The 13,938-nt window shown below is 49.0% G+C and overlaps 1 protein-coding gene across 2 annotated transcripts in view; it reads right to left on the bottom strand.

Annotated features, from left to right (window-relative positions):
• The window catches only part of IGFBP2 (insulin like growth factor binding protein 2), a 57,126-nt gene that overhangs the window by 3,343 nt on the left and 39,845 nt on the right, over positions 1-13,938 (bottom strand). The window contains exons 2-3 of one of the 2 annotated variants that reach the window (XM_035128175.2): positions 8,266-8,465; positions 4,503-4,643 (exon numbers count right to left, since the gene is read on the bottom strand). In XM_035128175.2, coding sequence (XP_034984066.1) covers positions 4,503-4,643; positions 8,266-8,465 — 341 coding nt within the window. The remainder of the gene's footprint in view (positions 1-4,502; positions 4,644-8,265; positions 8,466-13,938) is intronic. The other variant, XM_060278475.1, reaches the window with a different exon arrangement.

Genomic DNA, 13,938 nt, shown 5'->3' with positions numbered 1-13,938 from the left:
TAGGATTCATAAGCGTCGGGGATCCTGGAGTGTCCACAGATTTCACCATATGATAATGCAGAGCCGTAGCTAGGTGATCTTGCACCCCTGGCAGAACCATCCAGATTGTGCCCCCTAGCTAGGGGCAAATTAGCTCTTCTTTCTGCCTCTCCTCCAACCCCACCCTACCCACTCAATTCACCCTCTATTAAAAACCATTTCTTATGAGGCAATCAATATTTATATTTATGGACCTATTTTAAAGCAGATTTTGCGCCCACCCCCCCATCGCCTGCACCCCTGGTGGGGGCCCACCTCACCACCCCCTAGCTACGGCCCTGACCACATGTAAGGTTTAAATTGGCTTTCCTAAAAAGCAGCTGCAATACCAGTTTCCTGGTGGGAAACAGGAGAGGAACGTGTGTGGCAAAGGAACGAGGGAGGGGGAGCTTCATGGAAAGGAGTGGGAAAGAGTGACCTGAAAAAGAAAAACTCCGCTAACAGTATATTTTAGCAAAGATCACTCTTTTCACATGCTACCATGCATAAACTGCAAAAATGTGACAACAGTGGGGAGTTATGTGATTAGCACTTGACATTTCAAAAGCAGTAAAGTGTTTAGCAGTGGAGCTAATGCATATGTAACAAGGTTGAGGCCACAGAAAGATCTCAGCGTATGGAATGCAAAAAACGATGAGCCATTCTTATACTCATTGGCTAGGACAACTTACAGGCCTCTGACATTTCAATTTAATGCATAAGGGAACTGAGACTCAGAGACTGGGACTTGTCCTGAAGGTCCTTTGCAGATTCATTGCTAAGAAGGATTTGACTATCCTAGCTCTTGAACCAGTAATAGAAAGCAAATGAACAAGGCATCTACCGTGTTTCCCCTTTTTTAAGACACCGTCTTACAACTTTTTTTTCTCAAAAAAACACAGGGTGTCTTATTTTCGGTGGGGTGTCTTTTTTTTTTAATTACCTGATGATGATAAGATATAGTTTGCATTTCTGTACATTACATTTCTGTACATTAATTAATGATGATGATAAGCTATAGTTTGCATTTCTGTACATTACAAAAAGGGAAGAAAAAAAGAAGAAAAACTGGCTTAGGTGGTCCGCCCGGCCTGGCAGGGCGCTCCAAGCGCTTGGCGCTGCGCCGGTTCTGGGCGGCGGGGAGGCAGGTCTCCTCGGCTGGGTCAGGCGGAGACCGCTGGCTCGGGCACTCCGCCCGGCCGACAGAGCGCTCCAAGCGCTTGGTCTTGCGGAGCGCTTAACGCGCTCCACGCTGCAGCCGCCGTATCTGGGCGGCAGGGAGTCAGGTCTCCATGGCCGGGCCAGGCGGAGGCCGCTGGCTCAGGCGCTCCGCCCGGCGCGACAGAGCGCTCCAAGCGCTCGGTCCTGCGGAGCGCCCGACGCTGCAGCCGCCGGATCTGGGCGGTGGGGAGGGAGGTCTCCTCGGCCGGCCAGGCGGAGGCCACTGGCTCAGGCGCTCCGCCCGGCCCGACAGAGCGCTCCAAGCGCTCGGTCTTGCAGAGCGCTCAATGCGTTCCACGCTGCAGCCGCCGGATCTGAGCGGTGGGGAGGCAGGTCTCCTTGGCCGGGCCAGGCGGAGGCCGCTGGCTCAGGCGCTCCGCCCAGCCCGACAGAGCGCTCCAAGCGCTTGGTCTTGCGGAGCGCTCAATGCGCTCCACGCTGCAGCCACCGGATCTGGGCGGTGGGGAGGCAGGTCTCCTTGGCCGGGCCAGGCGGAGGCCGCTGGCTCAGGCGCTCCGCCCGGCCCGACAGAGCACTACAAGCGTTGGGTCCTGCGGAGCGCTCGACGCGCTCCATGCTGCAGCCACTGGTTCTGGGAGGCGGGGAGGCAGGTCTCCTCGGTCGGGCCAGGCGGAGGCAAGACCGCTGGCTCGGGTGCTCTGCGCGCTCGTCGCTGCAGCAGCTGGCTCCAGGCACCGAGCCGGCAGGCTTCCTCCTGCTGCTGCTGCAGCCAGCGTTCTGAGTCCCACTGGCTGGTTGGGGCGCTCGGCGGTCTCTCTCCACATGGCATGGAGGTATGTCTTATTTTCGGGGTATGTCTTATGTTTAGCAAATGTTTAAAAATCCTGCCATGGCTTACTTTATGGCTACGCCTTAAAAAGGGGGAAACACGGTATAAATACGTGTGTCTGTAATACCCGTGTGAGCAACCAAACTTCAGGCAATACTGTTTTTCTTTTTCTCTTTGCGGCAGGGATGAACATGACGGGCAAGGGCTGTACAGGTCTGAACTATGTATGTACCTGCCTGCTTCCTGAGTCAATGGAAAATGTTGGTGCAAGACAAGGCAATGTGAAGAGCAAGATTCACTCAGCACAGCTAAATCCCTTTAGGGAACTAATTCATTTAAGGGGGATTAGCCACAGCTGTGGGGTGTGGGCCTTGCAAGGTAATTAGAACCTTGGGGGAATCAAGGTTGCCGCTTTCATCTCCCCCAAAGGGGGAAAGTTGCATCAAAGCAACCACACCCTACATTTGGGTCCACACCCAGCTTGTCCAGCAGGACTAATAATAATAATAATAAATTATGCTTGCTAGCCTTAGAAAGGGAAAAAGCAGAGAGATACATCTGCCAAGTCAACCTTTAGAGCAGGCATCCCCAAACTTCGGCCCTCCAGATGTTTTGGACTACAATTCCCATCTTCCCCGACCACTGGTCCTGTTAGCTAGGGATCATGGGAGTTGTAGGCCCAAACATCTGGAGGGCTGCAGTTTGGGGATGCATGCTTTAGAGAATAACAGGTGCTCCCGCCAAGAGACACCAGATGGGACCAGAAACGGGGGTGCGGTGGATGCAGGCCGCCCCGGGTGTCACCACTGAGGGGGGTGACAAAATGCCGGGTGGCACTCACCGTGGGGCCTGGAGTGCACCCGAGCCACGCATCTCTTCTGGGAGATACCGTATACGGTGGCTTGAGCATGCGCAGGCTTCGCACTGCCCAAACGGTCCGCTTGCTGCCTCCCCCCCCCCAGCTATAGGGTGGCTGAGTGGGAGGAGGCAAGCAGACTCCAGAGGCCCCGCCCTCACCCTGCGCACCGCCCCAGGTGCCCAAGCAGCTTCCTCCGCCGCTGACCAGAAGTATACTCCTGGCTCCATGTTCCTGGGAGCTGCTGCTGCTCTTATGCCTTATTGCATGGGTCAGCAGGATGCAGGGTCCAGAAAGCCCTTTTCTCCCTTAGAGCTTGATCCATACAGCAGTGCCTGCAAACTCAAAACTTTGGGAGCTGAAGTCCCCTCAAATGCCATTAGGCGCATTTGCTTTCCAAGAATTGATGGGCATATTTTTGGTGTGCTTTATCTCCAACCAAAAGTTGAGGCTCTGGATTGAACATGGGATGTGGTACAAGGTCAGCTGCTAACCTAGAAATGCAGCTCTTGTCTGCTGACCAGGAGAGCCCCATTACCTTCAGAAGGTCGCCATTGTTGTCACAGACCCATGCCCAAATGATTACGTAGAATCATTGCCACAAGGCTTCCTAAGGCCTGCTCGGCGTCCCGACCTCCCACCCCCTGATAAACCTCAACCAAGATGTCGACTGAACTCTTATTACATTCCTGCTCATGAATGGACCCTGGGTTTCAGAACAAGGTTTGCAAGTGAAATATGCTTGTTGTTGAGTGGCACATAAGCTCAAAGGAAGACTGGTAGATTTATCTACCAGATTTAGGATTCATTCAACCGTTCTGTATTCCAGATACAGTACATCCTTGGGGAGTGTAAGACTGGTTGGAGGAAAGCAGGCGGTTTCTGCCACTTGGCAAACGAACAACAGGAAAAGTGGGGCTTTCACTCGCACCATTATGATTTCCCCATGAGCATTAAGAGCAGCAGTGGCCAATGTGGTACCCTCCAAATGCTGTTGGGACTCCTAACCCCATCACCCTCAGCCAACATGGCCAATGGGCATGGATTATGGGAATTTTAGGTCCTGAAGAGTGCTGTGTTGGCTGCTGGAGAGCATCTCCCTAGACCAGGGGTTCCCAAACTAAGGCCTGGGGGCCGGATGCGGGAATCAGCATGTTTTTACATGAGTAGAATGTGTCCTTTTATTTAAAATGCATCTCTGGGTTATTTGTGGGGCCTGCCTGGTGTTTTTATGTGAGTAGAATGTGTCCTTTTATTTAAAATGCATCTCTGGGTTAATTGTGGGGCATAGGAATTCATTCATATTTTTTTCAAAATATAGTCCAGGCCCCCACAAGGTCTGAGGGACAGTGGACCAGCCCCCTGCTGAAAAAGTTTCCTGACCCCTGCCCTAGACAGAACCAGATGGCCTTTTCGCCCAGTTCTGAAAGGCTATTCAAAAGGTATTCAAACCTACCCAGAGTCCTACCAAGCTGCCCATGCTGATCTCTGTTTAGGTATGCTGACCTGCAAAAACCAGAACCGGCTGAACCGCCCTGCATACCTTGATCAGCACTGGTGATCCCTCAAATGACAGCTGTCTGAAGGACCCTGGCCCCAAGCACCCTCTGCACTTGCCTGTTTGAGATTGTAAAGGCCTTGCTTGTCGCAGTTTGGGATATTTAGGGAATAGAGGTGCTCCAACGGACCCCGTTCATCTGGCAGGCGCATGGTTGAGATGCGTTCCAAGACTTGATCTAATTCCTGTTGGCAGGGGGTCTGCAAAAGGTCAAGAAAGCAGAAGAAAAAACAAATGAGGACATCAGGCAGGGCTCAGCTGACACAATGGCTTTCACCTTCTGACACATGTGGGATATAAGTCAAGGGGTCTCTCTGCCACATAATGCTTGCAGTTCTTGCTTACGGTAGCTTTGCAGGTTCTGCCCCCAAACCCACACCCGACTCCTTTTCATCCCAAAGCATCATAGAAAGCATTCTAGCACACCTCACTTCGTCTGTAGTCATACTGTCTCGAGGCTGTTGAACATTTGCCAGAAAGGATCAAAGTGTTATGACCCAATGGTTATTTGCCCAAGGCCCAAAGACACAACACACTTGGTATAGAGGCAGCTTGGGTCACTCAATATCAAACGATTTGAAATAACTGGCTTGCATCATCTTTGATTAACGGATATGAAGATACAAGGGGATAATGTAACAAGGATTTTTTTTGTCTTCTGAATATACTTTTTAGACAGGTCTGGGCTGGGAAGAAGAACTGTTGAGAGCTCTTTGCAAATATTTATGCTTTAAGACAGTTTCCTACCATTTCTTTCTTAGAAGAATCATAGGAGGTTAGTTACATGCCCAATTTCCATGGAGATTCTACCTGTTCCAGTAAAATTGCAAACTTAAGTTGATCAAATTCAACCTCTTCTCAGGAGGAACTTTGATTTATAGCCTCAAAACAAAGTTCAAACACTGGATAGAAATCTACACCCACTATACTTATGAAAAAAAGCACCAATGAGTAGCTCCTTGAACTACTGTATTGAAAAAAACAGATAGTCTTTAAGGCAGCTGGCTAATCAAAGATAAAAATTATACAGCTGCAATCGTCTCCTCTGTATTAAAAAGTCCTCAAGAGATGCCCAAGGATGCCTGTAGAATCTCTGCTTTATATTGTGGGACTAATCACAGTACTGTAAATGCCCGACATTTAGCTGAGGTTGGTCAGGGCTCTGTAACACAGAGAGACAACTAACAGGGATCCTCTGGATGATTGGGCTGGGATAGAAGGGCTGAGGCAGTCCTTGTCAGCCCTCCTTGCATGGAGACCCTTGATCACATGGGTCTTTCCAAGGTTGATCATATGTGATTGCAGCCTTTTAAATGCTAGGGGGCACATAGGGAGAACCCATGGCAAAACACCTCCCACGAAGCTCCTGTACGGTTTTAAGAAGGGCACCAGTGTGTTCTGGGATTCTTGGAATCATAAGAGTTGGGAGGGACCCCAAGGTTCATCTCGTCCAACCCCCTGCAATGCAGGAATATACAGCTGTCCCTTACGACGCTCGAACCTGCGACCTTGGTGTTAATCAGCACCACACTCGAACCAACTGAGCTATCCTTGTGATCATACGATACAGTCTCGCTATTTGCCACAGAGTTCAGCTCTCTGAGATCTCTCGACTTTTATTTCCTTAACAACAACAGCAGCAACATGTTCCTGACTCTTTGGGCTGTGGAAAAATAGGAACTGAATGATGAAATCAACTGATGAAATCAAAAGAGGCAGAGGGTGCTGTAAAGAGTTTCCAATAGTTAGGAAGCAAAGGTATGACACGGTGTGTTACTCTTTACCCCTAATGGTAGCCTCTGAGGAAATGCTACAGAAAAAGAAAACCCACGCAACATGTTCCTGCTCTGCATAAGTGATGTACGGACAGCAGAATTCAGCTCCTCTTGGCTTGGATGTTAGGCTATAGTGTGGCCCAAAACTTGGGATATTTTTAGCACACAGTTTATATATACACATATCCCTGGCTATGCTGCTGGTAGTAATGTGACATTTTATATTGCCTCAGGTTGTACTATCCAGTCCGGGAGTGTGCACAAAATCAGTGCCTCCATTCATCATGGAGGGCAAACATTACCATTTTGTATACATCTTGATTCACTGCTCTGCAAGCTAATATTCATGTACTGTGAGAGACTAAGCTCCCCCACCACCCCGATGCTACCTTCTAATTCCCAGTGGTGTTTGGTCATGAGGTTGCTGCCCCAGCTGCAATGTTTAACACTACCTGGCATACATAATGCAATCATCCTGCTGAGACGCTCCATTATCCCGCCTATAGACCCCAGACCAGGAAACACATAGTATGATGGTTGGGATCCATTGCTGTACAAGGCTGAAAATTTTACAGCCTATATAAAGAATGCAAACTTTCAGGACAATCCTAAGCATGCTTACTCAGACATGTTCAGTGAGGCCTTAATACTCCAGCCATCTTCATATCAGTGGTAGATCTTGTTCTGGGCAATCAGCTGGGCAAGGAATCTTTCACAGATAAATTGCCACGGTTCTTTTCCCTGTTCTGGGTGAGTGGTTTTATTTAGCTTATCGACTCCATAGTATTCCATAAGTTATAACCAGAGCTACGTGTCTTATCTGATTGGGCCACCAGTGCGCTGCCCTTCTCTTTTGATTTTGAAGATTGCAAAGGCCACCAACAAGCTGACGGCACGCCAGGTCCCTAAATGCAGCCTGCAATTGCTTTGAAGAGACTCTGAAAACCAATTTTTAGCACTCCGGTCCACCAGTTTCTGTCCAAGAAAGCATCCTGAATACCTTTCAGCCACTCAGACTCTGCCTGGAACCTGGCCCGCCAGGGAACAGTGAAGCCAACTAGACCAGCTTGAGTGTGGCAATTAAAAGCACAGAGCAGGAGAATGGAAAACCCCAGGAAAAGCAGCAGCAGCACCACCACCAAGACTGCTCTGGAGGCATCTAAGCAATGGTGCTCTAGGAGCCTCCAAGAGTTGTGAGTATAAGACCAAAAGCTTATGTGGCATCAGTTCTACCCGACAAGTGGGGGAAGAGGATCCACAGCTAAATTAGAAAAGCTATTGATAGGAATTATCCCTGCACTCTGGTTGATGATGCCAGCTGTAATCCTGAATGACAACTGTGTGGCAAAGTCCTCCTCCTGGGCCCTGCCAAAATCCATCAATCTCATGAAGAGGTATCCTGTGTTCTGTTTGTTTGGCTCTATTTTCCTCCTCGCTGTGCTGTCTCATCTCTTCCTGTAGCCTGGCCCCGATGTAACCTTCAGCACTGTTTACAACGGGGGAGGTGAGCAGAATTCAGTCTCACCCAATGAACTTTATTCATTTGACAACCAGAAACTCTGTGGATCAAGCTCTCAGCCTCTGGGTTCTCACTCAGGGTCCAAAGAAACTCCCAGCTCGCCCACAAAAGTCTCACAATGAGAAGAGTTCCTAGAAACAGCGGACACCATCCTAGTTTCTCACTCTAGACTCGCTTTTTACGGGCGGGCTCAAAGTGGCTGGTACTTTCTCAGGTAGCCCAACAGCTGTGTCCCATTCAGCTGCCCTCTCCACACCCAGTTCCAGCAGGTTTGCCGAGTTTCCCAGGGGGTCCAGACGATGGGAAAAGCTCCTACTCTTCTACTCAACAGCACATCCTTCACTCTCTGCAAGTCTCCTCCAGCTACTAATGGAGACTGGGGACAGGGATGCCTCTGACAGCTAGAGAAAAAGCCCACCAAGTGATCATCTTCGAACTACATATAGTTCTCCCCCCCCCCCCCAAGAAGAATAACATGTTGCACCCTTTCCAGGGACTTGAAGACCATCCCCTGCACCCGTTGTTTACCTCACTCACCCTGACTGATGGCGAGTGGTGGTGGTGCTTGGTAGGCTTGCCCAGCTGCTTTTGCTGCTCATTCACCTTCTCACGGATGACGGCAAACTCCTTGCCATTTTTAGGGGGCTTTATCCGTCCACCGCCACTCACCACACTGGAGGCGGCATCCACCACGTTCTCTGCAATAGATACTTCGGTTTGTTCCTCATCTACACAGACAAAAAAAGAAAAGGAGGTGGGAGAAGAAAGAAAAGGGGCATCAGCAAGGCTTTCCCCCCCAGTTCCGAACCCAGTTCCGGCACCTCTCAGGTGGGCGCCAATGCCATTATAAGAGAACGAGAGAGCTGTTCATGGTGAGTTCTGGCACCTCTTTTTCTAGAAAAATTAGAACTGGCGTATTGGTTATGTTAGCCACAGAACCCAAATGCTCTGCCCAGAGATGCCCATGATGGAACAAATTGGGAAAATCCCCACAGTGAGGGATATGAACTCCAGTCACAGCTCCGTGGAAGTGGCATCCCAGCTGTGTGAGATTCCCAAAAAACTCCCCCTGCAGAGCAGCCAAGACAAGGTGGAGCTTCTGCTTTGAGGAAACACTCTCTCCCCGCCCCCTGTTCCAGCCTTTAAATGCTTGGTTACAAAAATGGTCAAAAGTATTTAATAATGCATTTATTTCAAATCAGAAGTCGCACATGTCTGAACCGCAGGAGACCATTTGGCTAAGCATGCAGAACATTATGTCCCATTTATACTGTAAGGAGAAAGATTTTTTATTTTAAAATGGATAAGCTAAGCATCTTGGTCCCCATCCTTTGATGATCCCCCTCCACTCAGATACTGTGGGCCAAGTTCATTCCTGACCTGTCACCCTCAGGCTTTCAAGAGGTTCCAAAGCAGAATCTGAGCTGAACATGGCCAAGTAGCTCAAGGGGATGGGGGATGGGGGGTGAGGGGCAAATAATTACTCCTAAGGGCTCTGGTTAAATAAATAAAATGAATTTAAAAAGAGGCCCCTTTTGGGGAAATAAGTAAAAAGAACCAAAAAAGGAAGAAAGCAACTAGATGAGAAATCACGCCAAGAATAATAATAACAATAATAATAAAAAGCAACATAACAAAGCAGGCTTTGCATTGTTTATAAACAAATTCACTATCTCATCATGTAACTGAAATCAAATACAGTGGTACCTCGCAAGACGAATGCCTCACGCAACGAAAAACTCGCGCAAGACGAAAGGCGTTCGCGGTTTTTTTGGTGACTCGCAAGACGATTTTTTCTATATATATTGCAAAAAAATTTCGGTTTGCGAAGCACAGCCATAGAAAAAATTGTATTGCAATTTTTTCCCCTATGGGGAACCGCGCTTTGCAAGACGAAATTTTCGCAATACGAAACGACTCACGGAATGAATTAATTTCGTCTTGTGATGCATCACTGTATACACGATTGTATAACAAATGTAAAGCCCCCCCTACAAGATCTTAATGAAAGGCCAGGAAGGGGAGGACAGGTCATCATTCAAGTCATGGCTGAGCTGAAAAGATTCACGATTTTAATGATTTTTTTGGGGGGGGGCAGCGTGGAAAAAGGTCTCTTGTTCTGGTACCTTCATCAACACTTCCAAGCTAAAATTTCAACTGTTTCTTCAATGTGTCAAAATGTGAAACTTTTTTTCCCCTACAGACAAATCTAATTGGCTATGTCACGAGTTAGTTCTATTTCACTGAAGATCAGATAAAGATAAAGATCAGAGCCGGTGAACATTTGGCCTAGTCCTCATTTTAGTCCATTCTGCCTTAACCAGCAACCTATGGCATCTAGGTTTGATTTCAGCACAAGTCAGCTGAATTTGGACCTGTAGCTGTTTGGATGTCGCCAACTCCAGACCAGACTTTTTACAGGCGGTTTCTATGAGCTTCTATGATGAGGCTCAGTACAGATTGGCTGCCAAAGCCTGACCTCACCTGGCTGGTGTAGGAGCATGCATGGAAACATCAAAAATTCACTGACAACTGTTGACTGTGACTTGGCAAAGACCCAGCTGCTCCAAACCTCTTATGCAGAACCTCGACTGTCTTTCTAGCCCGCATGACCCCTAAATATTGCACAGTTGGGAAGTGCTGCCCAGTTTTTCACAATTAGTGTGACAAATTCAGCTGTGGTTTCACAGTTTTCCCAGGGCTGAGCTGGAGCCATACCAGAAACCAGACCTGGGTTCTCCAGCCCCAAATCCCTTGCTGGAATTTGGAGATTGGCCTGGCATGCAACTGGCATACTTCCTTTGATCAAGTCTTCATAGAAGACCAGGGTCCAATTTTGTTGTGCTTTAATGCCTGGGCTGTCCAATCCAATGGTATCATATGGCTCACCTGTCCACCAGCGTCAAAGTTTCAAATTATTACCATCATGTAGCCTAAAATAGTCTGCTGGGTACTTACCAAGGTAGCTTCCTTCCAGCCCAAGATGATACTTCCCTACTAATTAATGCATGACACTGGCACATAATTATTATTATTTTTTTAAAAAAGATAATCACCTGATGATCCAGCCATCATTGCATGGTTGGATTTGTGCTTAGCTCAAAGCGTTAAGAACTATGCAAAAGCTGAAGATCTGGAACTCAAGGCTGGTCAAGAGCCTTTCAGATAAGTGATGCAATATTAACCCCACTCTGCCCCCTCCTCCGATGCATTATCTTCCGCTGCTGTCCGGTCTTTTCAGCATAACTGTGAGAGTAGAAAAGGGATTGCTAAGCAGGAGAATGAACAGTATGTTCCAATGGGTGGTTGCTTAGCAAGTTCCTCTGGTTGTCCCGGACGGCTGCTGGCACAGGGATGATCCAAATGGGCATCCCGTGGCCTCCTTTGGCTGTCACCTCCCCACAGGAAGTGCTTTCAAGCCCTTCAAAAGCACATGGAAACGGCAGCTTTGACAATCCCTCTTCAGCACGAGCAAATCCAGCTTTTAGCAGCATGCCCTACTTGCCCGTTTTGCTCGCTTTCCATCGCTGAAGGTACATATTGGGGGCCTGAACAATGCACTCATTCTTCCCATCCTTCCCCGAGCTGGTGTGATGCAGTCCTCTTCATTCATTCAATTTATAGTCCAGAATACATGTCCCAGCTCCGATGTGTTGCGGCAGCATCCCCGCACCAACCTTTTCTGAACTTCTGCTGGGATCCTTGGGCAGCAAAAGTCTCAAGTCTGCTTGGAGAGGGAAAGATTTGGGAGGATCCCCTGCTTTTGCAATGTCTGCTCCAATGACTATTTAAATGCACCGGCAGAAGTTGAACTTGGCACTTAATCACTGTGGAGGCAACCTGCTTTGCCCTGGATATGACCACAATGGGACTATTTTTTTATTGCAGGAAAGACATGCTTGATAGGGGAAAGATCCTAGTTCTATGTAACTAAGGAGGAGAATGCAAAAAGCTATGCTTGCCCTTGCATCTTAGATGGAGAGATAGCCAAAACAGACACCTCTCCCCTAAGGCAAGGCATGGAGAAGAAAGAAGTAGCAAAATGAGGTTAGTAGCCCTAAGAGTATCGTTCTAGCCATCAAGGAAGGTCAGCAAAGGTTAGAGAACAGTCTAGGAAATGTGGAGGACCCCTCTCTATCTGCTCTTTCCCATGCAGACATATCAGCCTCCAGGGCAAGCCCAGTTGCATCCCAACACTTCCAATATATTTTAGTCTAGTACAGTGGTCACCTTTAAGCAAACAACATTCCTGTGCCTCACAGTTGTTCTCAAATCTTGTCATAGCAAAATCACCCATAAAGCAAGAGGGGGAAATGGAGGCACTGTGGGTGAGTAGCTCCCGTGTCCGAGAAATTGGTCAGCTGTCTACCCTGGATGGGGTTGCACTCCCCCCCCAAAAAAAAGGAGCAGGAGGGGGGTGCTTCTGAATTCAGCTCTGTCACTGTAGACTCAGGTAGCCTCAGTGACTAGAAATGCCTTTTACCAACTGTGGCTTGTTCAACAGCTATGGGCATTCCTGGACTGGGAAAGCCTGCTCACAGTAGTTAATGCAATGGTTACTTCAAGGCTGGATTACTGCAATGCTCTCCATGTGGAGATTCCCTTGCACTTGATCCGGGAGCTGCAGCTAGTGCAGAAGACTGGCGCATGATTGGTGACAGGAGCGAGGCCTTGTCAGCATAAAACACCTGTGCTCAGAGGTCTGCACTGGCTGCAGATTTGATACCGGGCCAAGTTCAAGGTGTTAATATTAGCATTTTAGTATTTTAACTTTTGTATGCTTTAAAGGAAGGGTTGTGAGTTTTTCTTGATTTTATCTTTTTGCAAACTGCCTTGAGATTTTTGGTCAAGCGGTGCATACATTTCATTAAACAAAATAAATAAATAAAATTAACCCACACTTTTCAAGACTATTTGGGCATCACATCATTGGTTCTCACCCTGGCAGGCGGGAAGTAGGCAGCAGCGTAGCTAGCCGCCTGGCCGCCCTGGGCAGAAAACCCGAAGGCACCCCACTGGGGGGCGGGGTGTCCATCACGCGCATGCGTCATGACGCACGACACACGATGCACATGCGCACAGGAGGGATACGACGTGGCGACACGGTGACACAGCAGGCAGCGGCGTCCGGCAGGCCTCCCCCTCTCCCTCTGGCCCTCCCTCCGCCTGTCCTTACCACACTCGAGGCGGTTCTCCTCACAGCCAGTTTGCGCTGGCTCCGCAGGGGCTGGTCCTGCTCACCTGCCGCCTGGCTTTCTTCAGGGCCATCGTGGAAGCGGGTGAAGGCTGCGCTGCTGGCGGAGGGGGGCTCCTCAGGCAGGGAGGAGACGCCGTGGAGGAGCCAAGTTCAGAAGCCGCCAGAGCTCTTTCCGCAGCGCACCCCGGCCTCGCCTCCACATGGGCAGCGAGGGGCGCTCGCAGCGGTGGTGGCTGTCGGAGGTGGTCACCCCGGTCCAGCCTGCTGCCCCCTACCCAGCCTGCCACCCGGGGCGGCACGCCCCCCACCCCCACCCCCATTACTATGCCACTGGAAGTAGGAATACCTCAGCTGAACCATAGTTTAGTGCTGGAAACTGTCTTAAAGAGCAGGACTCAGCTCCTAAGGGGGCACCACTAAGGGCTGCTTTGCACATTACAGAATGCTGTGGGGGCCAAGACGCTTGCTCTCCCACCCCACCCAAATTTCCACAAACACCCCTAGATGCATTTCCCACCACAACACATCCACCCTGTTTGTCCTGGAGTGTTCTGCTTTTCAAGGGACAGCAGTGAACAAAATGCGGCAGGAAAGAGTCTTTGGGTAAGGAGTCACACACTCACATTCCTTTGGATCCAAGCCATGAGTCTCCCCCACTCCACCCTCACCAGGATGTGTATATACACAAGCACACACAAAGAGAGAGAGAAGCAAAATAAAAAAATTCCTTCAGTAGCACCTTAAAGACCAACTAAGTTTATATTTTGGTATGAGCTTTCGTGTGCATGCACACGAAAGCTCATACCAAAATATAAACTTAGTTGGTCTTTAAGGTGCTACTGAAGGAATTTTTTTATTTTGCTTCGACTCAGACCAACACGGCTACCTACCTGTAAAGAGAGAGAGAGAGAGAGAGAGAGAGGATTTTGCAGCCAATGGGGCAGGGCTTCCAACAGACACGTCCAAGTTACAGGCTATGTATGTTTGCTGCCTATCTAACCTCT

Source organism: Zootoca vivipara, chromosome 1, assembly GCF_963506605.1.
Source record: "Zootoca vivipara chromosome 1, rZooViv1.1, whole genome shotgun sequence".
Lineage (NCBI taxonomy): Eukaryota > Metazoa > Chordata > Lepidosauria > Squamata > Lacertidae > Zootoca > Zootoca vivipara.
Note: the sequence above shows the minus strand (reverse complement) of the source record. Positions and strands in the feature narration are given on the sequence as shown.